This window comes from Trachypithecus francoisi, unplaced genomic scaffold (assembly GCF_009764315.1).
Source record: "Trachypithecus francoisi isolate TF-2019V2 unplaced genomic scaffold, Tfra_2.0 Lachesis_group10, whole genome shotgun sequence".
Taxonomy (NCBI): Eukaryota; Metazoa; Chordata; class Mammalia; order Primates; family Cercopithecidae; genus Trachypithecus; species Trachypithecus francoisi.
The window spans coordinates 121,922,411-121,949,675 of record NW_022681455.1 but is presented as its reverse complement, the minus strand read 5'-3'; the positions used below and the strand labels follow the sequence as shown (position 1 = coordinate 121,949,675).

General features: G+C 47.9%; 1 protein-coding gene across 1 annotated transcript in view; it reads right to left on the bottom strand.

The window, feature by feature from the left end:
• Positions 1 to 27,265, bottom strand: part of BCO1 (beta-carotene oxygenase 1) — a 51,843-nt gene that overhangs the window by 14,709 nt on the left and 9,869 nt on the right. The window contains exons 3-7 of the mRNA XM_033219123.1: positions 15,566 to 15,695; positions 13,373 to 13,520; positions 10,858 to 11,005; positions 7,669 to 7,892; positions 5,466 to 5,723 (exon numbers count right to left, since the gene is read on the bottom strand). Coding sequence (XP_033075014.1) covers positions 5,466 to 5,723; positions 7,669 to 7,892; positions 10,858 to 11,005; positions 13,373 to 13,520; positions 15,566 to 15,695 — 908 coding nt within the window. The remainder of the gene's footprint in view (positions 1 to 5,465; positions 5,724 to 7,668; positions 7,893 to 10,857; positions 11,006 to 13,372; positions 13,521 to 15,565; positions 15,696 to 27,265) is intronic.

The following is a 27,265-nucleotide window of genomic DNA, read 5'->3' as shown; positions in this document are numbered from 1 at the left end:
TAGCGAGTCCTCCATGAATGGTGGCTTCTCTTGTTTGAGTGTCTGCATTTGTGCATTTGGAGACAGAAATCAAACCCACTGATCCAGTCGTCAAAGCTACCCCTTCCAGGTCCAAAGTGTTTCCTCCTGTGAATGCCCCTTAGGCGTGGGTGCACACGAACCTAGGGCCTCACACAGTGCTCTTCAGGACCAGGGCAGGGCCAAGGTCCAGACGACCCGCCCTGCCCACACCCCTCCCAGCCACTCCCCATCACTGCTGAGCCCTGCCTCAGGCACCCCCACACCTCCCTGTGTAAACAGGCCCACGGTGCCCACAGGCCCTGCCAGCCCCACCTTCCTTTGACCCCAGCTGGCCCCAAAGCAAGAGAATCTGGGACATTCAGGACCTCCTGGCCTTTTAAATAGAATTTGCTATTGCCTGTTCTATGTGGGAAATACTTTTCACTTGGGACGGGTTCCAAAGGCTAAAGGAAGATGCTGCGCCCTTTTGGAGACCTTGCTTCTCATTTTTCATGTATTCATCATTCATTCATTCATTTCAAGTATTTAAGAGCATCCTCTGAATGCAGCGGATGAGCTGCTGATGAGACAGAATCCCTGTCCTCCCAGAACTTAGGCTTGAACAGGAAGAGGGAAATGAACAAGTTACTTACACTTGAGATAAATGTTGACAAAGAGCTACAAGGCACAGTTAGAGGATACGGACTCAGCTGCCGGGTCATGCTGCCGAGCCCTGACCTTGGAGGTTCTCTCCCATGGCTGCATGGCAGAACCGGGGATTTCTGAGACCGCACCCGGGCCTGGGCTTCCTTGGTCTGGGCCAAAGCCAAGGCCCAGACATGGGGATCTCAGGGCTCTCCAGGGGATCCCAATGTGCAGCCAGCCAGGGGGAGCAGGAGTGTCAGCCCAGGAGGACAGAGTTGCAGACAGAGAGGACAGCAATGTCCTGCAAAGACCTCAGGCCCAGAGGGCATCTGCGTAAAGGCAGCATCTTCCTGAAGTTGCTTCTCCAATAGACCTTTGGATGGGATGGAGCCAGAGCCGCTGGATCAGAGCATGTAAGGCACAGTCCACCTGCTTGACTTTCTGATTTCAATATGCAGGCGGAGCCACTTGAAAGTGCAGTAAGAAGACATATTTAAGGGACAATAAGTAGCAATTAAAAAGCGTGGCAGGAGCTACCCATCCCGGGGCTTGCTTTCCTTTGCTAGTTTCAAAGCAGCAGATGGTTCACACGACAGCTTTTTTTTTTTGAGATGGAGTCTCACTCTGTCACCCTGGCTGGAGTGCAGTGGTGGGATCTCAGCTCAATGCAGCCTCCACCTCCTGGATTCAAGTGATTCTCCTGCCTCAGCCTCCCGAGTAGCTAAGATTATAGGCAGGGGCCACCACGCCTGGCTAATTTTTGCATTTTTAGCAGAGACAGGGTTTCGTCTTGTTGGCCAGGCTGGTGTTAAACTCCTGACCTCAGGTGATCACCTGCCTGGACCTCCCAAAGTGTTGGGATTACAGGCATGAGCCACTGTGCCTGACCACATGATGGCTTTTAAAGATACACAAGCTAACATTCTTAGCTTGGTTCCAAGGAAGCAAAGCACTCTCGAGTGTGATAAAAGGTTATAAAATCTTGCAGGGTGTGGCAGTGGGAGGGAGCGTGTTCCTCTCTGTGTACCATCCCTGGGCTGAGGTCAGCCTTGAGACTTACTACCTTTGTGCCTTGTTATCCCTCAGTACTTCCTGGAACCAGGAGACAGTCTGAGGGGCTGCATTGTGGTGCTTCGGGGAGCAAGCGGTGCAGGGGGCCTGGGCTCGTGTGCTGATTTCATGGGACATGGCTGTTTATCCAATAGCCCTGAGTCACATGGGGGAGAAAATCAATGCCATTTTCTCTTCCAGTCATTCTGACTAGGTCAAGGAGAGTCTCAGTGAGGTGCCACGATGTCTTTAATGCCTAATACTTTTAAAACTTTGCTTTTTCACAGAGAGATCAGGTCTTGGCAAGCCACAGCCCTCTGGCTGGAGCTCAAGACCTCTGCTTTATTTCCATTATTTTATTCTCATGCTTGTCTTCTCTGTGCAGCAAGCATTGCCAGCTTTCTACTGGGTAGTGATGTGTTTCTTTTCAAATGAGTTAAGTAGAGAGTGAATTGATTGAAATAAAAAAATGGATTTTTAAATGTTAAGTAGAAGTGATATAAAATATGATAAAAACCATGGCAGAGATACACAAATGGCTATGGGTGGGAAAACGCTGGAGAGATGGGGGAGGACCCCAGCTCTGGAGTCAGACAAACCTACGTTCAAACGCCAGCTCCCCTGCCTGCTGGCTGGGAGGGTGGCTGAATTCCTGCCCTGGGAAACTGGGTCATAAGGGTGGGAGAAGGCTCCCTGGATACTGTAGGACCATCTGCCAGGCCTGCAGAGCCCCAAGTGTGCACCATCTGAGGCTCTTGCCTAGGAGTTAGAGCTACTGGGGAGAATAGCAGAGTTCCTACTCCTTTGTAGTTACAAACAGGGGTTTAGGGCTGGCCACGGTGGCTCATGCCTGTAATCCCAGCACTTTGGAAGACCGAGGTGGGTGGATCACTTGAGGTCAGGAGTTCAAGACCAGCCTGGCCAACATGGTGAAACCTCATCTCTACTAAAAATATAAACAAACAAAAAATTAGCTGGGTGTGCTGGCACATGCCCGTAATCCCAGCTTCTTGGGAAACTGAGACAGGAGAATCACTTGAACCTGGGAGGCGGAGGTTGCAGTGAGCCAAGATTAAATAACTGCACTCCAGCCTAGGTGATAGAGCAAGACTCCATCTCAAAAAAGAAAAGGGGGTTTAGAGACAGGGGACGGCAGGTTCCAGTCTTGGCTCTGCCACTCTGGGCTGTGTGACCTTGCCCACATTTCTTAACTTCTCTGAGCCTCAGTTTGTCCGTCGCCAAAATGAGGCTTCTACAGGAACGTTTCCCACAGGTTGTTTTGAATCATAAGTGAGAGAAGAAAAAAAAATGCTTAGCAAAGTACCTGGCACGTAATGTGTATTTAGTCAATGTAAGCCATCAACATTTAATTGAATTGAATTTGGTTTCATTTAAATTAATTAAGTCGTGAAGTCAGTGAGTTCTGGAGCCAGAAGCCTTTGTAAGTCTCTGTAAGTCAAGCCCAGAGCCTTGGCCACATCACCCTAATTGGGGATAATGTCTGGCCTGGTGGTCATTCTTAGCACAAGAATGGAGCTTTTCAACATCAGGGAATTGTGTAAGCAAATGGTGATGAATCCCTGCCATGAACAATTAGGCAAATGTTTAGAATGATGTTTCAAAGAATATTTAATGTCATGGAGAGATGTTTACATACATAAATAGATAGAAAAGACCGGGCACGGTGGCTCAAGCCTGTAATCCCAGCACTTTGGGAGGCCGAGACGGGCGGATCACGAGGTCAGGAGTTCGAGACCATCCTGGCTAACACGGTGAAACCCTGTCTCTACTAAAAACTACAAAAAACGAGCCGGGCGAGGTGGCGGGCGCCTGTAGTCCCAGCTACTCCGGAGGCTGAGGCCGGAGAATGGCGTAAACCCGGGAGGCGGAGCTTGCAGTGAGCTGAGATCCGGCCACTGCACTCCAGCCTGGGCGACAGAGCGAGACTCCGTCTCAAAAAAAAAAAAAAAAAAAATAGATAGAAAAGCAGTCTGGGCCGGGCGCGGTGGCTCACGCCTGTAATCCCAGCACTTTGGGAGGCTGAGGCAGGCGGATCATGAGGTCAGGAGCATCCTGTCTAACACGGTGAATTCCCCCATCTCTACTAAAAATACAAAAAATTAGCCAGGCGTGGTGGTGGATGCCTGTAGTCCCAGCTACTTGGGAGGCTGAGGCCAGAGAATGGCGTGAACTCAGGAGGCAGAGCTTGCAGTGAGCCAAGACTGTGCCACTGCACTCCAGCCTGGGCAACAGAGTGAGACTCCATCAGAAAGAAAGAAAGAAAGAGAGAAAGAGAGAAGAGAGAGAGAGAGAGAGAGGGAGGGAGGGAGGGAGGGAGGGAGGGAGGAAGGAAGGAAGGAAGAAAGAAAGAAAAGCAGTCTGTAAGATAGTATGTACCTATTCAGCAATAAAAAGAAATGAAGTACTAGATGGGTGCAGTGGCTCACACCTGTAATCCCAGCACTTTGGGAGACGGAGGCAGGCAGATTGCCTGAGCTCAGGAATTCAAGACCGGCCTGGGCAACATGGTGAAGCTTTATCGCTACTAAAAATACAAAAACGTAGTCAAGCATGGTGGCAGCCACCTGTAATCCCAGCTACTTGGGAGGCTGAGGCACAAGAATTGCTTGAACCTCGGTGGCAGAGGTTGCAGTGAGCTGAGATTACACCACTGCACTCCAACCTGGGTGGCAGAGTGAGACTCTGTCTCAAAACAAACAAGCAAAAACCACCACCACAACAAAAAGAAATGAAACACTGATATGGACTCCAACACAGGTGAGCCTTGACAACGCTGTGCTATGTGAAAGAAGTCAGACACAAAAGACCATGTATTCTAAGACTCCATTTATACGTGATGTCTAGAAAGGGCAAGTCAGCAGAGACAGAGAGGAGATGACAGATTGCCTGGGATGGGGAGGGGAGGACTAGGAGGTGATGGCTAAGGGGTATGGGGTGTGTTTTGGAGGTGATGAAAATGTTCTAAAATTTATTGTGGTGGTGGATACACAACTCTGAAAATATACCAAAAGCCGTCAAACAGTTTAAATGGGCAAATTAGGCCGGGCACGGTGGCTCACGACTGTAATCTCAGCACTTTGGGAGGCCAAGGTGGGTGGATCACCTGAGGTCAGGAGTTCGAATCCAACCTGACCAACATGGTGAAACTCCGTCTCTTCTAAAAATACAAAAATAGCTGGGCGTGGTGGCAGGCACCTATGTAATCCCAGCTACTTGGGAGGCTGAGGCAGGAGAATCGCTTGAACCCTGAAGGTGGAGGTTGCAGTGAGCTTAGATCATGCCAGTGCACTGCAGCCTGGGCTACAGAGTGAGACTCTGTCTCAAAAAAAAAAAAAATAAATAAATAAATAAATAAATAAAAGGACAAATAGTATGCTGTGTCAATTACATCTCAATAAAGCTGTTAAAAATTATGTACAATATGATTAAAAGGAAGAGTCATACACACACACACACACGCACACACAGAGACAGAGAGAGAGACTGGGAGATAAACATACATATCCACAATGATCATCTCAGGTGGCGGGTTTACAGGGATTTTTTTTTTCCTTTTTACTTATCTATATTTTTTAAAGTTTTTATTATGAATCGGTACTACTTTGGGAAAAACAAGGAAACCTTTTTTTTTTCTTTTTCAAGAACAGTTCCTTTTCGATTTCAATGTCAATCAAATAAGAGCCAAAGTAACTTCCCACCTGGGCCCACATCTCTCTAGAAAGGAAAGGGACCTCCTTGGAAGCCATTACCTTGTCCGCGTGGAGGGGCACGGCAAACCTCCTGAGGGTGGGGACCGAGGTGAGCCTGGTGTTCTCCTTGAAGTCCTGGTTCAGGTTGGCCAGGTAGAAGAGCTGGTAGAGGCTGTTGTCCTCGTAGGCAATAACGTCAAACACGATGCAGCTGTCCTCTTCATAGGCGTTGACATGATGGAAGACCACCATGGCATCTGTGTAAAACTTGGTCTGCACAGGCTGCCTGGTCCTTTGGTCGATGATGTGGATATAAGTCTGAAAAAGGACGCACACCAAGGACTCAGCTCACCCTCTCTCAGCCCGGCACTGTGGCATCTGGGGACTGAACAAAACCCAGCTCCACCAGGCGCTAGGCTCGGGACTGTGTCCCCATTCTGCGTTCTGTGTCTACTCCACAACACCAGACAGGCAAAAGTGCCCCCCAGAATGAGAGCTGTTGATTGTATTTCCATGTGTGTATCTTTCACATGGAGAGGAGGGACGCTTTGCTGCCAGAGTCTTTGCAGTCACTAGGAGGACAGTGTTTGGAGAGACTCTCCAGCATGCATGGTCCCCTTGTTCCATTGTGCTGACATCCCAGCTCCCTGGCAATGACCAAGTTGGGGAGAATCTGCCAGGTGCCAGGTCCCATCTAAGACTGGAGCCTTGGCAGGGTACAGTGGCTCATGCTGTAATCCCAGCACTTTGGGAGGCTGTGCGGGCAGATCACTTGAGGCCAGGAGTTCGAGACTAGCCTGGCCAACATGGCAAAACCCCATCTCTGCTAAAAACACAAAAAATTAGCCAGGCACGATGGCGCGTGCCTGTAATCCCAGTTACTCAGGAGGCAGAGGCAGGAGAATCGCTAGAGCCCAGAAAGTGGAGGCTGCAGTGAGCCGAGAATGTGCCATTGCACTCCAGCCTAGGCGACAAGAGCAGAACTCCGTCTCAAAAAAAAATTCGCCAGACATTGTGGCGCGTGCCTATAATCCCAAGTACTCAGGAGGCTGAGAAAAGAGAAAAGCTTGAACCAGGAGGTGGAGGCTGCAGTGAACTGATACCGCACCATTGCACTCCAGCCTGGGTGACAAAGTGAGACTCTACCTCAAAAAAAAAAAAGAAAAAAGAAAAGAAAAACTAAAAGTGCACGTGAAGGCAGAGAAGGTGGAGTAACACTGTGCCAGTAGGTAGTGGTGGCTCCCTTCAGACATGGGGGTGGACAGGAGGCGGGGTAGGGGGAAGTGAGTTAGGGAGGATTTTATACATGGCTTTCTATACTTGTATATTGTTCGAATAGGCAACACAGAGAACTACTGGATATTTTACAAAAGTGAAGTGACAACAGCAAAAAAAAAAAAAAAAAAAAAAGAGAAAGAATAAAAAGAAAAAAGTCCAGGTGCAATGGTTCACACATGTAATCCCAGCACTTTGGGAGGGGAAGGGAGGAGGATCACTTGAGCCCAGAGTTTGAGGCTAACCTGGGCAACATAACAAGACCCCAGTCTCTACAAATCAATGAAAAATTAGCCAGGCATAGAGACATGTGCCTCTGGTTCCAGCTACTTGGGGGGCTGAGGTGGGAGGATTGCTTGAGCCTGGGAGGTTGAGGCTGCAGTGAGCTGTGATCGTACCACTGCACTACAGCCTGGGTGACAGAGCAAGACTCTGTCTCAAAAACAACCCCCCTCAAAAAATACCTAACAAATAAATAAATACTGGTAATACATACATACACACATGCATATATACATATATTCATACACATATGCGCATACATGCACATATACATGTACACATATACACGCATACGTTGCATATACAAGCATGCAATACATGCATACATACTTTGAGCACTCAGGTGTACCTGAATGGAAGGAGAGGTTTCTACTGAACCGTCTGGTGGAACATACTGTCATTACAATATCTAAACCTCTGGCAGCTACCACCCTAACGCTACGGTGGGGCGGAGGCTGGGAGGAGCCCAGTTCTCCATCAGGACTCATCACCGCATCAATGACTCATCACCGTGGGGGTACAAAGGCCTGGGGGTCATTCTGAAGGACCATCCAGCTTCAGAACTCGCTGGAAGGTGGGTAGACGCCTCAGGTAGCCTCCTCCCTTTTCCATGCCACTTCCTTCCCTTAACCTTCACCCTCCTGCAGACCGGCCTCCCTCCACGGGCAGCCAGCACCCACTGGGCTAGAGTCCAGCCAGACCTCACCTTCTCCTCCCTGTGGAAAGCCAGGCAGGAGGCCCAGCTCATTCTCCGGATGTACGCGGTTGCCATCTTGAGAATATCCAACCTGAAAGGCTGCTCAAGGAAGATGACATAGTTCTCGGTGACTCCAAAGCTGTGGTAGTAGCTTGGGGAGAGCAGGGAGCGGGACGGGATGGAGCAGAACACCTCCGTGTGCTTCCAGGGACTCTTCCCTTGCTTCTTGCCCTCTAGCAAGACAAAAAGCAAGCCTCAGGAATTGTGCAGGATATGGCTGGCCCCCTAAGACCACACCACCATCACCTACAAACTGACTTGATTGCTGAAAAGAACCTTTACATTAAACAGCAACACGTAGACAGATAGTGAGGTTGTTGCTGCAGCTGCTGCAGAGGACAAGGCTGAGACCTTCCACTCAGCACCCACCCCATATACAATCTGAAAACCACCGAACCAAGAGGGAGTCCTCCAGGTCAGGGGTCTTCAACTATAGCTTGGGGGCTAAATCCTGCCTCCACCTGTTTGTTTGTTTTAGATAGAGTCTCCCTCTGTTGCGCAGACTGGAGTGCAGTGGCACAATCTCAGCTCAATTCAATCTCTGCCTCCCAGGTTCAAGTGATTCTCCTGCCTCAGCCTCCTGAATAGCTGGTATTGCAGGCTCACGCCACCACGCTTGGCTAATTTTTGCATTTTTAGTAGAGACAGGGTTTCGCCATGTTGGCCAGGCTGGTCTGGAACTCCTGACCTCAGGTGATCTGCCCGCCTTGGGGATTAGTGCTGGGATTACATGTGTGAGCCACTGCGCCCAGCCATGATTAGGGGTTTTATATAAATGCAGATAGTCAAGCTAGGCTGTGGGATGGCCATTTTATAGATGAGAAACTTAGGCTTAGTGGAATGGGCTATCATTATGGTCAGAGTCACAGGGTTAAGCCAAGAAAACACAGCTCCCTTCACCTTCCTCTTCTTTTATCAGGGATTATGACTCTCATAGAGTGAAGGTAGAGAACAGAATAAAATAAAGCAGTCATCCATGTGCCTCACCCTGCACCCAAACACGGAAGGTGCTCAATACATGTTCAGTTTTCTTATTCCTCTGCAAGCATGAGTCACTCGCTGGTCAAAAGGCCTCCCCACCCAGGCCTGCGGCTGGCTTATAATGAGTTATCTGCAAACTTCCCCACCTCTCTTGTGGCCACCTGTGCACCCTGTAAACAGCTGGCTGGTGGGAGGGATGCTGTGGGGTTGTGGGATAGTTATTTTCTTTATAAAACAAATGGAACACAGTGCAAACTGAAACGAAAAGCACTGTGGCCTGGGAGGAGCGGGTTGCGGCATGAGTCCCAGCGCCACCGCCAGCATGGAGCAGGTGCTCAGAGGATCTCTGCTTGCAGGATGTCAGTGGCTCCTGGGAGCTATGTGACTGGGGTGTGTCACCTGATCCCCTGAGCCTCACAGTCCTTCTCTGTAATACAAGGTGGCAAATGCAAATGCCTAGACAATCCCCAGGTATGGCATTCTAGGATTCTGAGCTTGACCCCTGTATCCCTTTACCGGCCTAATTAATGAGAGTTCTATTTAACAAGTACACTCCGTGTACCTTTTGACCTCAGAAGCTCACCTCTCCAGGCAGAGCCTGGTAATTTGCTCAGGGGGCTCTACAAGACTATGGGGGATGGGAGAGCAGCAAGGATCACAGGCAGAAACTAGTTTTTCCTAAACTAGAAGGTCAGAGGAAGCACTGTTGTAGTTCTGCACTGTCTCCTGAGTCCTGTCAGCTGTCTTCACAGGCCTAAGTCTCCTGGGTGTGGTTCCCAGGAGGGTCCTGGACAAACATGGGCTAAGAACCTCCGCCTCCTCCCCCTCAGGATCATGCAATCACAGTCAGTCTGGGCTTTGCTCCAAGGTCCCAGCCCCACATGGAAGAGGTCCAGAAGGCCTGGAGAATAGGACAGAGATCTGGAGTGGATCCCAGCAGGGCTGAGCTCCCTAAACAGCCCTGGAACCCTGGCTGCAGGGGCTGGGAATGAAAGTAGGTAGCATAACCTTACCATAGAAAGGTTTATCAGGAGACTGAAAAACTGAATGGATGGATGGATGAATCGGTAAGTGGGTAGGTGGGTGCATGAATGGGTGGATACTAGATAGATGGATGGATGGTGGGTGGATGGATAGGTGGTGGATGGAAGGATGGTGAGTGAATAGATGGGTAGATGCAGATGGTAGATGGATGTTGGGTGGGTGGATGGATGGATGGTGGATGGATAGATGGATGGATGGTGGGTAGATGGATGAATGATGGATGGATGGGCAGGTGGATGGCTAAATGGATGGACGGTGGGTAAGTGGATGGGTCGATGGATGGGAGAATGGGTAGATGGATGAATGGATTCATGGTGGGTGGGTGAATGGGTGGGTAAATGGATGGTGGATGGATAGTGGGTGAATGGATGGATGGGTAGATGGTGTGTGGGTGGATGGATGAATGGATGGATGGTGAATAGGTGGTGGATGGATGGAGGATGGATGATGGATGGAAGGGTGGGTGGGTGGGTAGCTCAATGGATGGATGGATGATGGGTAAGTAGATGGGGGGATGGATGGGAGAATGGGTAGATGGATAAATGGATTCATGATGGGTGGGCATTTGGGTGGGTAGATGGATGGTGGGTGGATGTGGGTGGATGGATGGATGGGTGGTGGATAGGTGATGGATGGTGGGTGGCTGGCTAGATAAGTGGTGGATGGGTGGGGTGGATGGATGGTGGATACGTGATGGATAGGTGGATGAATGGTGGGTAGATGGGTGGATGGATAGTGAGTAGATGAATGAACGATGGATAGATGGATGGTGAGTAGATGAATGAATGGATGGATGGTAGATGAATTAATGATTAGATGGTAAGTAGACGATGGATGAATGGATGGATGGTAGGTGGGTGGATAAACTAATAAAATAATAACCTGGAGCCTAAACAAAAGGAAATTAGAATAGTAAAGGGATTTCTTTCTTCCAAGAGGAATCCCAGCAACTCCTCTTTTCTTCTAAAGGAAAGTACTGAGATCATGGTTATCTGAATAATCCATGGGAGAAAGTACCACACTGAGTCTTGTGTCATCAACGAAAAATGGAACTCTTCAGAAGGAGCCACCCTTGGCTGTTTGTGTTTTATTCGATTCCCCAGAGTGTCCTACCTGGTACTGTGGCAGGGATCTTAAAAATCACATATTTTGTCTTCCCCTTTTCCACAATGGATGTGCCCATGTTGAGAACATTTCCAGCCTCATCATAATGGGGATGTGACGTTGCCAGATTTACCGCCACGTATTTACGATAATCAACCTGCAAGATATGACACCTCCTATTTTTTTTAAGTGTTTATGATAATCAATCTGCAAGATATGACACCAACTGGTTTTTCAAAGGAGAAAGGTTGAAATCCTGTGAAAACGTGACTGATTCTAGCTTCAGAGAGATGAGGGATATTTTTGCACATCTGAAAACGATACAGAATTTGCTTTTAAAGACTTTCACTCTCGTGACCTGATACGACTTCACATGGGGATTTGAGGGGCTCAGACAGCTAACAGGTTGCAGGGGAGTTAGGGAGCTGGTAAGCTTCTGGGGCTATCATTCCAATCCTGCTGCTTGACCTTACTGGAATCCTCAACATGGAAACAAGATTCCTCACTGCAGAAAGATCTGAGCAATGACCTGGGCAGAGAGGTAGCCTTCGAGCTAATCTTGGCCACAGCTCTGTCATTCTGGCTTAAATTCTGCTGTTTTGCATTGCATAGAAGCATAAATCTCTAGGCCTCTCTTAGAGGATTATTCTGGGAATGGAAAGGTTACAAAAACACTTGGTCAAAGTGAAGCTCGATGAACAAGCTGAATAATCACCCTCACTCTGCAATCCACAGCTGCAGAATGATGGAGTGGCTGCAGACCAACCGTCTGCCCTTCCTTCCCTAGAAAAACACAACCTCCAGCCCAGAGTCAGATAACTCCATTCTCTTCCAGCATTTCCTCTCTGTAGCCTTGTGGAAAGTGTCATCAGTTGGACTGATGCCATCTAGCTTAAAAGCAGCTGGACATAATTTCACGGCTAAGAAAAGCCTCATCTCTTTAACAGATCGTTAAAACGTATTGCGGAGACATCGGACTTTTGAACAGCCAGTTGGAGAAAATTGAAAGTGGGTCTATTGATTTTCACCAAAATGTTGACTTGATTCTTCCCAGGAAACGTATGTGCTTGGGCACTTATTTTTGTGCCCTAGCTTTTTGCCTAATGCCTCCCTCTTCAGGTCAATAGAAGGTAGGATTTCACTGAGAATCGCAGGTGTTTCAACAGAGTCGTTCATTCAAATTCTCACTGAACTCCCTCAGTACCAAGAATTATGAACACAGTTATGGGTTGAATCGTGTCTTGCAAAAAGACAGGTTGAAGTCCTCACCCCAGGTATCTGCGAATGTGACCTTACTTGGAAATAAGGTCTTTATAGATGTCATTAAGTTAAGATGAGGTCATACTGCAGTGGGGTAGGCCCTAAAGCAATGACTTGTGTCTCTATAAAAGGCAGAACATGGTTGGGCACAGTGGCTCACACCTGTAATCCCAGCACTTTGGGAGGCCAAGGCAGGCTGATCATGAGGTAAGGAGATTAAGACTATCCTGGCTAACACGGTGAAACCCCGTGTCTACCAAAAATCCAAAAAATTAGCTGAGTGTGGTGGTGGGTGCCTGTAGTCCCAGCTACTCAGGAGGCTGAGGCAGGAGAATCACTTGAACCTGGGAGAAGGAGGTTGCAGTGAGCTGAGATCGCGCCATTGCACTCCAGCCTGGGCGACAGAGTGAGACACTGTCCCCCCACCAAAAAAAAAAAAAAAAAAAGAAAAGGCAGAACATTTGGACACATAGACCTGTAAGGAGAGGCAGTATGAAGACTGAGGCAGAGGCTGGAGGAATGCATCTACAAGCTGAGGAACACCAGGGGTTGCTGGCAACCACGAGAAACCAGGAAGGGGCCAGGGAGAATCCTCCTCTACAGCCTTCAGAGAGAGCATGGCCTGCTGACATCTTGGTTTCAGACTTTTAGCCTTCAGAATTGTGGCACAGCAAATTTCTGGGTTTTTTTGGTTGTTGTTGTTTGTTTGCTTTTGTTTTTGTTTTGGGACAATCTCACTCTGTCATGCAGGCTGGAGTGCAGTGGTGCAATCTGGGCTCACTGCAACCTCTGCCTCCCGAGTTCAAGCGATTCTCCTGCCTCAGCCTCAGAGTAGCTGGGATTGCAGGCACATGCCACCATGCCTGGCTAATTTTTGTATTTTTGGTAGAGACGGAGTTTCACCATGTTGGCCAAGCTGGTCTTGAACTGACCTCAGGTGCTCCGCCCATTTTGGCCTCCCAAAGTACTGGGATTACAGGCGTAGGTCACCACGCCCGGCCAATCTCTGTTGTTTAAAGCAAACTTTTTTGTAGGACTTGGTTACAGCAGCCCCAGGAAACTGAAACAGACACAAATATAAAAACAACACAGTCCCTGCCTAGCATCTAGCACTAAGTGTGGCACTAGGGCATGGGATCCAACGGTGTTAGAGGAGGGACCCGTCTGGTGAGCTCCTTGCAGGCTGAGCGACCTCACCCCGGCCGTCCCCGACCCTCCCTTTCTTGACTCAGGAAGTGATGCTGGGTTACTTATGTGTTGATACCTTCTCCAGGGTTTCCAGAGTCTGTGGGTTGATTTTCCTGATGTAATTGGTCTCTGAGGTCGCATAGAAGTCTTCTCCGCACTTCATGATGTTGATCAGGCAGTTGTCTGTGAAATCGGGGATGGTGTGAGACAAGTAGGTGAAAGCTCTGGGGAGAAAAGCAAATCAACAGAGTCAGTGGCTGTGTCCACCCAGCCAGAGAAGTCTGTCCTTGATGGCTTTAGTTTTCCTAAAACGTAAAAATGCTTTACTTCAACTAAGAAAGAAAAAGCAACTGGGTTCCAATGGGTCACTTGAGGAATCCTAAGAACTCAGATATCAAGTTCCCCAAAGACACCCCCAGGTTGAGTCAGCTAAGAAGTGAGTCAGCCAGAATGCCATGGTCACCCGCTGATCCCTCTTGGGCTCCCTGAAACCCAAAGGTCTCCGATATCAGAGCCAGCAAGACATACTGTTCCAAAGTATGTCAAGAAGCTCTACGGAAATCATACATGAACCCATAACGGCTCCCAAAGCCTAACAAGGCAGCTGATATCGGCTTTGCCAGGAACGTGAGTCCACACTGGTTATCTCGAATTTATCCAGGAAATTAGTTTTTAATTTAAAAAGGAAAACAAACTAATTATGAGTTAAGAACACATAGCTCATTTGCTCAGAAGGTACACTCAAAGCAAGAAGAAAGAAAAACCAGAGGGGTTTATCGGTGCTGAAATTGGCAAATCCTGGATCCGTTTACTGGGGAGTGCTCCTCCTACCGGCAAATACTGGAACAACAAGGAGGACTGGTTCTATGACCTCCAGGTCCTGGTTTTAAATGAGTGATTGTGGTATCTCCCCTACCAGGTAAGTATGGTTGTTTGAAATTCGTTTGCTCCTTCCTCCTCCTTTCCCACTGGCTCCTGCCCCACACCTCCTATTTGCAAATGTGAATTCAGTGCTTGCTCTGAGCCAGCCCTAGAGCTGGATACTGGAATGGGAGAGATGGCTTCAGTTCTCTAAAAAGCAGAAGCAATCTTCCATCTCTGGGCCAGTCTACCCTTCAACTCTTTCGTAACTCTTCTATGTCTAGAGAGTTTCAGAAAGAAGATACTGATGGCAGGCCTGATTCCCTGGCCAATAATTTAATTGTCAAATATGTAACACATTCTTACGGATCCTAACCCAGATTATTTAAAATGTATGCAGTGGCCAGGTACAGTGGCTCATGCCTGTAATCCCAGCACTTTGGGAGGCCAAGGTGGGTGGATCACCTAAGATCAGGAGTTCAAGAGCAGCCTGATCAACATGGTGAAACCCCATCTCTACTGAAAATATAAAAATTAGCTGGGCGTGGTGGTGGGTGCCTATAATCCCAGCTGTTTGGAAGGCTGAGGCAGGAGAATCGCTTGAACCAGGGGGGGCGGAGGTGATGGTGAACTGAGATTGCACCATTGCACTCCAGCTTGGACAACAAGAGTGAAACTCCATCTTAAATAAATAAATAAATGAATGAAATGAAATGAAATAAAATTTATACAGCAAAAAATCTCTCCCTCTCCTCATCACCCATCTGCCCCACGTCCCCTACGCATCCTTTTGTAGTTTCTTTATGCATGTACAAGCAAAATTTAATCTAGCTTTCTTCCTGCTTTTTCACACAAAGTACATCTTATAACATGCTCTTTCTACACCTTCCTTTTTTTTTTTTTTTTTTCCACTTAGTCTATCTCGGAAATGTTTCCGCAGAGCACAAAGAGAACATTCCCATTCCTTTTTACTTCTACATGGCATTTTCTTGTACAGTTTTACTGTTATGGATTTAACCACTCCTCTTTTAATGAACATTTGGGTTGTTTTCAGCTGCTTGTTGTAACAAATGATGCAGCCATAAATGACAAATACCTGCTGCATGTGTCATTTTGTATGCAAGCAATAGATCTCTAGGCTGAAGGGAATGTGCCTTTGTAATTGACAGATGATTACAAATTCCTTTCCCACCAGCCATGTGGGAGGGCTTCTAATAATCTGTCAAATGCTCTTAGCCTCTCTGGCAGTCAGTGATCAACAACTGTGTAGCACCTCTGGTTAAAGGGCAGTCATGTGGAGTTTTCGTACACCCTAACGAGAATTGTTAGAGGAGGAAATGCTGGTTATTTCAGCCATCAAGGAGAGCAAAAGGCATGAAATTTGCTCAGATTTAAAACAGGCAGTTACTTGGAAAATATGTTTTTGCAGGGGTCTGGATAGGCCATTGTTCCAAACTCAGACACCACAATCCTGTTTGCCTCAATATTGTCATTGTAGGTATCGCTTCTCAGGTATTTGCTCCTGTAATAGATTTCACCTGCAAGAGAAGAACCAGAATATTCTCAGGCTGACAGCTTTACAGGGCTTTGAAATCAATGTCAGTTAGGGGTTTTATTGGGGGAAGGAGGTGGTTATTTCACCAGGACAAGCTCACTTAGTACACAGGGCTGATACAATTAGCATTTGAAATATAATTTTTTAAATTTAATTATTATTATTATTATTATTTGAGTTTTGCTCTTGTCGTCCAGGCTGGAGTACAATAGTGCAATCTCGGCACACTGCAACCTCCACCCCCCGGGTTCAAGTGATTCTCCTGACTCAGCCTCCCAAGTAGTTGGGATTACAGGCACGTGCCACCACACCCAGTAAATGTTTGTATTTTTAGTAGAGATGGGGTTTCACCATGTTGGCCAGGTTAGTCTCGAACTCGTGACCTCAGGTGATCTGCCCACCTCAGCCTCCCAAAGTGCTGAGATTACAAGCATGAGCCACCGTGCCCGGCCTGGAATATAATTTTAGACACACATTTTCTCACTCCTGACTCACAACAGTATGGCCGGATAGGTAAGTGTTACGGTTTTGATGTTTTGTTCCTTCCAAATCTCATGTTGAAGCCTCTGATGTTGAAGGTGGGCCTAGGGGGAGGTGTTTGGGTGATGGGGTGGGTCCCTCATGAATGACTTAGTGTTGTCGTGGTGATAAGTGAGTTCTCACTCTATTAGTTCATGGAAGATCTGGTTGTTTAAAAGATCCTTCCCTCCTCTCTCTCTTTCTCTTTCACCATGTGACATGCCTGCTCCCCCTCTGCCTTCCACCATGAACCAAAGCTTCTTGAGACCCTTGCCGGAAGCCAAACAGAGGCTGGTGCCTTGTTTCCTATACAACCTGCAGAACCGCGAGCCAAATAAACCTCTTTCCTTTATAAATTACCCAGTCTCAGGTATTTCTTTATAGCAATGCAAAATGTGCTAATGCAAAATATGCCTGTTCTTAGTTCCAGTTTCCATAGGAGGGAACTGAGGCTCGGAAACATTCTATCGCCTTGCCCAGGGTCACCCGTCAGAGAGTGCTGACCAGGAATCATTCATCCCTTCCACCCTGTTTGTGTCCCTCCAGGGAAGGGGCAGAGCTGGAGGACTAATCTAGAAGGCTGCGTATGTGGGGTGGGTTTCCCCAGGGCCCCGTTCAGTCCTGAGAGCCCTGCCTCCAGAAGCCTAGTTTATCATTTCAGTCTCTCTAGAGTAACGTTTGATAGTGAAGGCAACCAGGAGGTGACCTAATGCCCAGTCCTGCATACCAATAGAGGGTCAGACCTGTGTTCACTGTGTAATTCATCCAGATTCTTCCGAGAGTCTAACTCATGGCATAAATCTCTTGACCAGTCCATTGAGACCAATCTGAAAATATACCAGATGGTTCTAGACCTGTGTTAGTTTTCTGTTGCTACCGTAATGACTTACCCCTCACCTGGTGGCTTTATACAACACATATTCGTTATCTCAGAGTTTGGAAGAAAGTCTGAAATGAGAATTACAGAGCTAAAATCAAGATGTCCACAGGGCTAGTTCCTTCTGGAGGCTCCAGGAGAGGTCTGTACCTCACTTTTTCTAGCTTTGAGAAGCTGTTGCCTTCCCTGGCTCATGGCTGCATCACTGTGACCCCTGTCCCCTGTCCCAGTATCACATCTCCTCTGAGGCTGACCCTCCTGCTTCTCTCTTGGGATTACATCGGGTCCATTCCTAATGTCAGATCACCTCCATCATCTCAAGATGCTTCACCTAATCACATCTGCGAAGTATCTCTCTCTCTCTCTTTTTTTTTTTTTTTTGAGATGGAGTCTCACTCTGTTACCCAGGCTGGAGTGCAATGGTGGAATCTCGGCTCACTGTAAGCTCAGCCTCTCTGATTCAAGTGATTCTCCTGCCTCAGCCTCCCTGAGTTGCTGGTATTATAGGCATGTGCCACAACGCCTAGCTAATTCAAAAAATATTTTTAGTAGAGACAGGGTTTTGCCATGTTGGTCAGGCTGGTCTCGAACTCCTGACCTTAGGTGACCCACCTGCCTCGGCCTCCCAAAGTGCTGGGATTACAGGTGTTTGCCTGGCCTGCAAAGTTTCTTTTGCTATGTAAAATAACACATCTAGGCCGGGTGCGATGGCTCACGCCTGTAATCCCACCACTGTAGGAGGCCGAGGCAGGTGGATCACCTGAGGTCAGGAGCTTGAGACCAGCCTGGCCAACATGATGAAACCCCATCTCTACTATAAATGCAAAAATTAGCTGGGCACGGTGGCACACCCTTGTAATCCCAGCTACTCAGGAGGCTGAGGCAGGAGAATTGCCTGAACCCAAGAGGCAGGGGCTGCAGTGAGCGGAGATCGCACCACTGCACTACAGCCTGGATGACACAGAGAAACCCCATCTCAAAAACAACAACAACAACAACAACAAACCCACATCCGTGGATTCCTCCTGGGGCAGGGGTGAGACGAGGTCCTTCCCAGCTGGGAATAAGTCAGGAGAAGTTTCAGGGAGGAGGTGGTGCATGAAATAGCTCTTAAAGGATGCGTAGAATTTGACTGCAATATGCTGGGGAGAGAGGGCAGAGCTGTCCCGTTCACCCACTAAGAGGTCCGTAAGCAAAGGCCCAGAGTCGGGAAAATGCAGATTCCTTCTTGCAGGCACTGAGTCCAGCTGGGCTGTAACATTAGAGAGGGATTTGGAGGACAGGAGTGAAATGAAATTGGGAAATGGGTTGGGGGGTCCTACTGGGTTTGCAGGCCTGATAACTTTTTCTTTTTTTCTTTTTTGAGATGAGTCACTCTGTTGCCCAGGCTGGAGTACAGTGGTACGATCTTGGCTCACTGTAACCTCCACCTCTCAGGTTCGAGTGATTCTGCTGCCTCAGCCTCCCGAGTAGCTGGGACTACAGGCACGTGCCACCATGCCCAACTAATTTTTATATTTTTAGTAGAGACGGGGGTTTCACCCTGTTGGCCGGGCTGGTCTCGAACTCCTGAGCTCAGGTGAACTGCCCGCCTCGGCCTCCCAAAGTGCTGGGATTACAGGCATGAACCACCGCACCAGCCCTGAGAACTTTTTTGGTGGGCAATTTGAAACCTCAGGGTGGGGTCCAAAGGAGGGAGTGTTTTATTGTCTTTTGCTGTTAATTAGCAAATGACATTATGATTCTTTCCTTTTACAGAACACATTTCTTTCTCGTGGTGTAATATGTGCTTCCAGTGTTGGTATAATTATAACACACGGAAAAGCCAAGGCTGGGACATAGTGACATTGCCTTCCAATCAGCAAAAAGTTGACCTCAGAAATATGCATCATATATTGACTGCCACAGGATGGGTTTAGAGGAAACAACATGTTTCCAAGAAATTCTCGCCCAGTGCCTTTTGATATTTTAGGAAAAGGAAACGAGTACTAAGAGCCCCCATTGGTCGAACACCGGTATGCTAGACACTGCTGGGCACTTTATGTGTGTTATCTGGTTTCATACTCAACACTGGAAGCAAGTAGAATAATCCAACTAGAAATGCATTTGCTGGGGAAAAAAAAAAAATCGACCATGCGCAGTGCCTCATGCCTGTAATCCTAGCAATTTGGGAGGTAGAGACAGGTGGATCACTTGAAGTCAGGAGTTCAAGACCAGCCTGGCCAACATGGGGAAACTCCATCTCTGCTGAAAATACAAAAAAAATTAGCTAGGGCAGTGGGCACCTGTGGTCCCAGCTACTCAGGAGGCTGAGGCAGGACAATGGCTTGAACCTGGGAGACGGAGTTTGCAGTGAGCCAAGATCATGCCACTGAACTCCAGCCTGGGCAACAGGGTGAGACTCAGTCTCAAAGATAAATAAATAAATAAATAAAGGCATGGTGGTTCAGCCTTTACTTATTTATTTAATAAATCCTGTAATCCCAGCACCCTGGGAGTCTGAGGCAGGCAGATCACAAGGTCAGGAGTTCGAGACCAGCCTGGCCCATATGGTGAAACCCTGTCTCTACTAAAAATACAAAAATTAGCCGGGCATGGTGGCGGGCACCTGTAGTCCCAGCTACAAGCTACTTGGGAGGCTGAGGCAGGAGAATCGCTCAAACCCAGGAGGCAGAGGTTGCAATGAGCTGAGATCACGCCACTGCACTCCAGCCTGGGCGACAGTGAGACTCCATCTCAAAAAAAAATAAAAATAAAATTAAATAAATAAATAAATAACATAAAGTCATTTGTTAATTAGCAGCAAAATAAAGCAAGATCTAAACAGTGCTTACAGGTTCCAACTTTTTTACCAAATGAAGTACAAAGGGCTTGGGTACTCACAGCCCTGCAGACTCATTTCCCAGCTAATAAAATTGAGGCACAGAGAGGTTAAGCAGCTTGTCTTTAGCCACACAGCTAGCGAATAGTAATCTGGATTCGAAGGCCAGAAATGAGCATCTAAAGCTGGCCCTCTTAACCAAGATCCTAACACAGCAAGAACAATCAGTTTGACTATTCTGTCGGCACCTTGCAATTGAAATCACCCCTACAGAAATGTCCAGCTTGATGAGGTCCAGCCTGCTGCTGTTTCACAAAAGGGACCTACCCACCCAAACTACATCCTGATCAAGAAACAGGACCCAGGGCCAGGTGCAGTGGCTCATGCCTGTAATCCCAGCAGTCTGAGAGGCCCGGGGGGAGGATCACTTGAGCCCAGGAGTTCAAGACTAACTTGGGCAGCATGGCGAGACCCTATCTCTACAAACAATACAAAAATCAGCGGGGCGTGGTAGTCCCAGCTGCTCAGGAGGCTGGGGCGGGAGGATCACTTAGCCTGGGAGGTCAAGGCTACAGTAAGCCAAGATTGCACCACTGTACTTCAGCCTGGGCAACAGGGCAAGACCCTGCCTCAAGAAAAGAAACAGGACCACAGCAGGCCCCTGAACGCTAGCCTCATATATCCACCTGGTCACTAACCTCTTCCCTCTGCAGGGTAACTGCTATCTTGGCTTTAAAGAGTTTCAATTTGTTTTGTTCTTGGGGTTGTGTTTCCATGTCCATTGCCAAAGGATTTGAATGTACATTCCAGTGGCAATGACTCCCACCTGTGCACTTGGATGGACACAATGACAATAATAGTAACACTAATTATAAGAAAGTTGAGGGGAGGCATGGTGGCTCAGGCCTGTTGTCCTGGCACATAAGAAGGTGAGGCTAGGTGTTTGAAACCAGCCTGGGCAATGTAGGAAGCCCTCATCTATTAAAAAAAAAATGCTGGGTGTGGTGGCCCATGCCTGTAATCCCAGCACTTTGGGAGGCCAAGACGGGCGGATTACCTGAGGTCAGGGGTTCAAGACCAGCCTGGTCAACATAGCAAAACCCTGTCTCTACTAAAAATACAAAAAAAAGAAAAAATTAGCTGGACGTGGTGGCACACACCTGTAGTCCCAGCTACTTGGGAGGCTGAGACAGGAGAATTGCTTGAACCCTGGAGGCAGTGGTTGTAGTGAGCCAAGATTGCACCATTGCACTACTGCCGGGGTGACAGAGGGAGACTCCATCTCAAAGAAGGAAAAAAAAATACAATAAAATAAATTGAGGGACATCATGAAAGACCTGCTAGTTCCTCCTCCAGTCTTCAGGAGGTTATTTGTGTTCCTAAGAGACAGATAATCATCTACCCTTTATGCAGACATCTTTCCAGGGGTGGTTACTGTGTGAATAATTGTTACTGAGATATTTCTTTCTTCTTTCTTTGTGAGACAGGGTCTTGCTCTGTCACCAGGCTAAGTGCAGTGGCGCAATTACAGATAACTGTAGCCTCAATCTCCCAGGCTCGAGTGAGCCTTCCACCTCAGTTTCCCAGGTAACTGGGACTGCAGGCATGTGCTTCCATGCCTGGCTAATTTTTTATTTTTTGTAGAGATGGGATCTTGCTATATTGCCCAGGCTGGTCTTGAACTGCTGGACTCAAGTGATCCTCCTGCCTTGGCATCCCGAAGTGCTGGGATTACAAGCGTAAGGCACCGTGCCCAGCCTCACTGAGATATTTCTGTAGGGGGAGATTTATTCCTGGGCAGCAGAAAGAAATATGGAGGAACGGTTAGGAGCTTGAGCTTTGCGGCTGACCAGACCCTGAGTTCATACTTTTAGCCATTACTTATTAAGTGCCCTGATGGGCCAAGAGTGAAAATATAACAATGAGCAAAACGGCCAGGATTCCTGCTGCTGAGGAGGCTCAATCTCCACATGGATATGAATCCTGGCTTCATCATGTACCAACCATGCACTTGACCTTGGTCAGAGTCAAGAATCTGTCCCCTGCACTGTGACATGAGGATCGTGACACATTCCTTGCAGAGTCATGTGACATTTGAGGCTTGCAAAGCACTGTACACAGGGTAGGTGCTCAAGAAAAGCTGTGTAGAGTATTGAGATGCAGTAGACAGAGTGATCAAGGCTTCGGCTCTACATTTCATCTCATCCAGGTTGGGTGACCTTGGACAGGTCTCTTAATCTCATTGAGCCACAGTCCCCTTGACTGGAAGTTGGGAATCACGTAGTCCTCCCCTTCTAGGTGGGCAGTTTTTCATTTTTATTTTTTATTTTTGAGACGACATCTTGCTCCGTCACCCAGGCTGGAGTGCAGTAGTGCGATCTTGGCTGACTGCAACCTCTACCTCCTGGGTTCAAGCAATTCTCCTGCCTCAGTATCCTCAGTAGCTGGGATTACAGGTGCCTGCTACCATGCCTGCCTAATATTTGTATGTTTAGTAGAGAGGGAGTTCCACCATGTTGGGCAGGAGGGTCTTGAACTCCTGACCTCAAGTGGTGAGGTGGGCAGTTTTAAATGAGATGAGGTGATGTAAGGTGTTCTGTGCATTGACTCACAGCATGCACTTGGTAAACAAAGGCTGTTGAAACTGCATTGTCCAAGAAAATCCGGGTGGCAGGCGGACTCACCTGCGGGTGAGCAAGGCCACACATGCTCACTGGTCCTCAGCTACATGCTGCACGGAGACAGAGGCCCACTTAAGGCTACCCTGATCTCCCCCTTGAGCCAGCCTGCCTTTCACTGGTTACTCTTGCTGGGAGTCACCACCCACAAGGCATTGGCTAAGGTGCTTGACCCAAAATGTTGAATTCTGTTCACTTGAAATATTGACTGGGTGCTGTGGCTCATGCCTATAACCCCAGCACTTTGGGAGGCCGAGGCAGGTGAATCACCTAAGGTCAGGAGTTCAAGACCAGACTGACCAACATGGTGAAACCCCGTCTCTACTGAAAATATAAAAATTAGCTAGGCATGGTGGCGAGCGTCTGCAATCCCAGCCACTTGGGAGGCTGAGGCAGGAGAACTGAGCCTGGGAGGTAGAGGATGCAGTGAGCTGAGATCACACCACTGCAATCCAGCCTGGGTGACAGAGCGAGACTTCATCTCAAAAAAAATAGAAAGAAAGAAGGAAGGAAGGAGGGAGGGAAGGAAGGAAGGAAAGAGAAAGAAGAAAGAAGAAAGAAAAGAAAAAACACCCAGGCTGGTTGGTGGACAGGCTGCCCATTTCCTATAAACAGCCAGCCCCAGAGCATGGAGTGCCTGGTGACCACAGGAAAATGTGTGTCTGGCATTACTCAAGGCTGACCCTGGACTTTGAGGTTGAGATTAAAGAAGGAGCCTGCATGCATTCCCTAGCAGCCTGCTTTCGGGAGAGCCCAATTAGCCACATTCCTTCTGAAGGGACATACGCAAACAGACGTGTTCCTGCCTGGGATCTTCTAGAACTAGGTCAAGTTTGACATTTTGGGGAAGAAGGGAAGATATATATATACATACACACACGCACACGCACACACACGTGTGTGTGTGTGTGTATATAAAAGCAAACTTTCCAATGTTCCAATCCTGGTGGGACAATTACTTTGCCCATTAATTTTATTGGAAAATTAACAAATATCATAAATGAGGGAGACTTGAAATCACTCTATGCCTGCTTTATAAATCTCTATGCCTGCTTTATAAAAATTTTTTTTTGAAATAATTTTAGATGTACAGAAAGGAGTGTTCTTGTACCCTTCACCCAGCTTCTCCCTCTGTACTCTGCTTTTTTGGCTCACATCTTCGATATTTTTGAAATGTTTTTATTTAAAAATTTTTTTTAGATAAGTTCTCACTCTGTCACCCAGGATGCAGTGCAGTGGTGTGATCTCAGCTCACTGCAGCCTCTGCCTCCAAGGCTCAAATGATCCTCCTGCCTCAGTCTCCTGAGATGCTGGGACTATAGGTGTGCACCGCCATGCCTGGCCAATTTTTTTATTTTTAGGTAGAGACCAGGTCTCACTATATTACCCAGGCTTGTCTTAAACTCCTCGGCTCAAGGGATCCTCCCACCTCAGCCTCCCAAAGTGCTGGGATTATAGGCGTGAACCACAACCTCTGGTCCCCTCTTTGTTGTTTTTTTTTTTTTTAGAGCATTCACTTCTGGTGGCCTCTGCTGAAGGCCACAAGCTATTTTCTGTCTTTTTGTTTCTTGCTCCAAAGTCTTTTCTCTAAGTTAGATGTTTGGTCTTAAGCACCTAACCCGCGTCTACACTGGAATCACCTGGGTGCTTTAAAAAAATTACCAAAGGCTGTTCACTAGCCCATGGTTCTTTTGATTATGAGTATTAATAACATGGTCTTGGTTAGGCCTGGGCAGCCAGGCTGGAGGCTCATTGCAGAGGGATTGTCAAACCTCAGCGGGCTCGGGGTCACCTGGGAAGAGTGTTACAAACACCAACACTGTCTCTATCTTTTAGGACTATGACGCACTCAAGCCCTGTGCAGCTTTCAGGATTCAAAGCTTTACTGAAAGGCCGGGTGCGGTGGTTCACACTTGTCATCCCGGCACTTCTGAAGGCCCAGGCGAGTGGATCACCTGAGGTCAGGAGTTCGAGACCGACCTGGAGAACATAGCAAGACCCTATCTCTACTAAAAACACAAAAATTAGCCGGGCATGGTGGCTCATGCCTGTAATCCCAGCTACTCGGGAGGCTGAGGCATGAGAATCACTTGAACCTGGGAGGCAGAGACTGCAGTGAGCTGAGATCGTGCCACTGCACTCCAGCCTAGGCAACAGAGTGAGACTCCATCTAAAAAAAAAAAAAAAATGAAAGCAAAAACAAAAAGCTTCATTGAGAAAGGAGGCACACAAACCAACTTTTGAGAGTTATTGGCTTTGTGTTTTCAGCATATCAGGGACCCCAACTTCCCCATGTGTTCTCTTCTGAATCCGCTAGAATGGAACTGAACATTTCTGGTGTATCTTCCCACTGTTAGACCATGGGGTGCCACGGACAGTCCTAGAGGAGAGGTTAGATGAGGCCAGGCTGTGCCACACTAGCATTGGCAAGCTGGCAGCGCTGAGAGGATTGGGCTGGAGAGACGGGGAGGCAGGAGCTAGTGGGAAGGGGGAACAGGGCTGAATTGCACAATGGTTAGGACTTGGGATTCTGAAGCTAGAGAGTATTGCGTTTATATCTGATCTTTACCAACTCTTAGCTGTGTGCTTCTGGGTAAGTGACTTGGCCTCTCTGGGACTTAGTTCCTCATCTCTAAAATTGTGGTAGTCCCCAGGCTCTGCTCCTCAGGAGTGACAGGGAGGGCTGAGTTGTGGATGGGCATGAAACACTTGCGGCAGGGCCCAGCAAACCCTCTTTGTAGTAAATATTGAAGAGTTTTATTGGGAAAGTATTGCCTCTGTCTGCAAAAACAACGACTGCCTCGCTGTACCATCTCAGCTCCATATACAGTTTCTAAGTGCCCCTCTGGGCCAGGCCCCATGCTAGATGATGAAGCTACAACAATTCAGGCAGGCTCCCCAGACTCTGGGCCTTCCCACCCTATGCCAGAGATTGGCAAAATGATGCTTGCCAAGCAGAACGGGGCATGAACCCTCAGACGCCAGCTTAGGTCTAAGAGAAAGATGGAGGGAAAGCAAATCATTGGGCGTAATTCCTGGGTTTCCCAGCTAATTCCAGATTATTAATAAAACTGACTCGGCCTGGTGCAGTGGTGACTCACGCCTGTAATCCCAGCACTTTGGGAGGCCCAGGCTGGTGAATCACCTGAGGTTAGGAGTTCGAGACCAGCCTGGCCAACATGATGAAACCCTGTCTCTAGTGAAAATACAAAAAAACCTAGCCGGGGCCTGATGCAGTGGCTCATGCCTGTAATCCCAGCACTTTGGGAGGCCAAAGCGGGCAGATCACGAGGTCAGGAGATCGAGACGATCCTGGCTAACGCGGTGAAAACCCATCTCTACTAAAAATCAAAAAAATTAGCTGGGTGTGGTGGTGGGTGCCTGTAGTCCCAGCTACTCGGGAGGCTGAGGCAGGAGAATGGCGTGAACCCGGGAGGTGGAGGTTGCAGTGAGCTGAGATCGTGCCACTGCACTCCAGCCTGGGTGACAGAGCAAGACTCTGTCTCAAAAAAAAAAAAAAAAAGGAAAGAAAGAAAGAGACCATGGAGGAGCTGGCAGCCTGGAGAAGCAATGCCTCATGGAAGGAAAGCCACTGGTGCTTTGTTTTTTGAGACGGAGTCTCACTGTGTCACCCACGCTGGAGTGCGGTGGCGTGAACTCAGCTCATCGCAGCCTCTGCCTCCCGAGTTCAAACAACTATCCTGTCTCAGCCTCCCGAGCAGCTGGGATTACAGGTACCTGCCACCACATCTGGCTAATTTATATATTTTTAGTAGAGATAAGGTTTCACCACGTTGGCCAGGCTGGTCTTGAACTCCTGACTTCAGGTGATCTGCCCACCTCGGCCTCCCAAAGTGCTGGGATTCCAGGCATGAGCCACCGCGCCCGGGCACCACTGGTGCATTTACCTTCTGTGTTCCTCATCCAGAACACTATTTATTTCCAAGAATCATCGGGAACTTCTGTTTAGAAAAGAAACGAATCGTTAAGGTTTAGTGCTATCAGCAAAATATGGAACCACCCATTCTGTAGCTGAGTCACAGTAAAATCTGCAAGGTATTGCAAACTTGGAGCGCGCGCGCCTTTCATCCATGGTGTCTCTATTCATGTGTAAATGTTAGAGCAACTCACTGGCATAGAATACGCATTCAAAAAATAATTGCTGACTAGCTCAAAATAAATTAATAGTTATATAATTTTTTTTTTTTTTTGAGAGGAAGCCTCACTCTTGTTGCCCAGGCTGGAGTGCAATGGCACGATCTCAGCTCACTGCACCCTCTGCCTCCCAAGTTCAAGTGATTCTCCTGTCTCAGCCTCCGGAGTAGCTGGGATTACAGGCACTCACCACCACACTCAGCTAATTTTTTGTATTTTTAGTAGAGACGGGGTTTCACCATGTTGGCCGGGCTGGTCTCGAATTCCTGACCTCAGGTGATCCACCCGCCTCGGCCTCCCAAAGTGCTGGGAGTACAGGTGTGAGCCATCGTGCCTGGCCAATAGCTATATGAAATTAAGAGCAAATGCTTATTGAGCAGGTACTGTGTGCGAGACATAACACAGAGCTCTTTACACATTCATTTAGATCTCATAGCAACTCTATGAGGAATACTACCAATATGTCCATTTTACAGAGGAGGAGACTGAGACACAGACAGGGT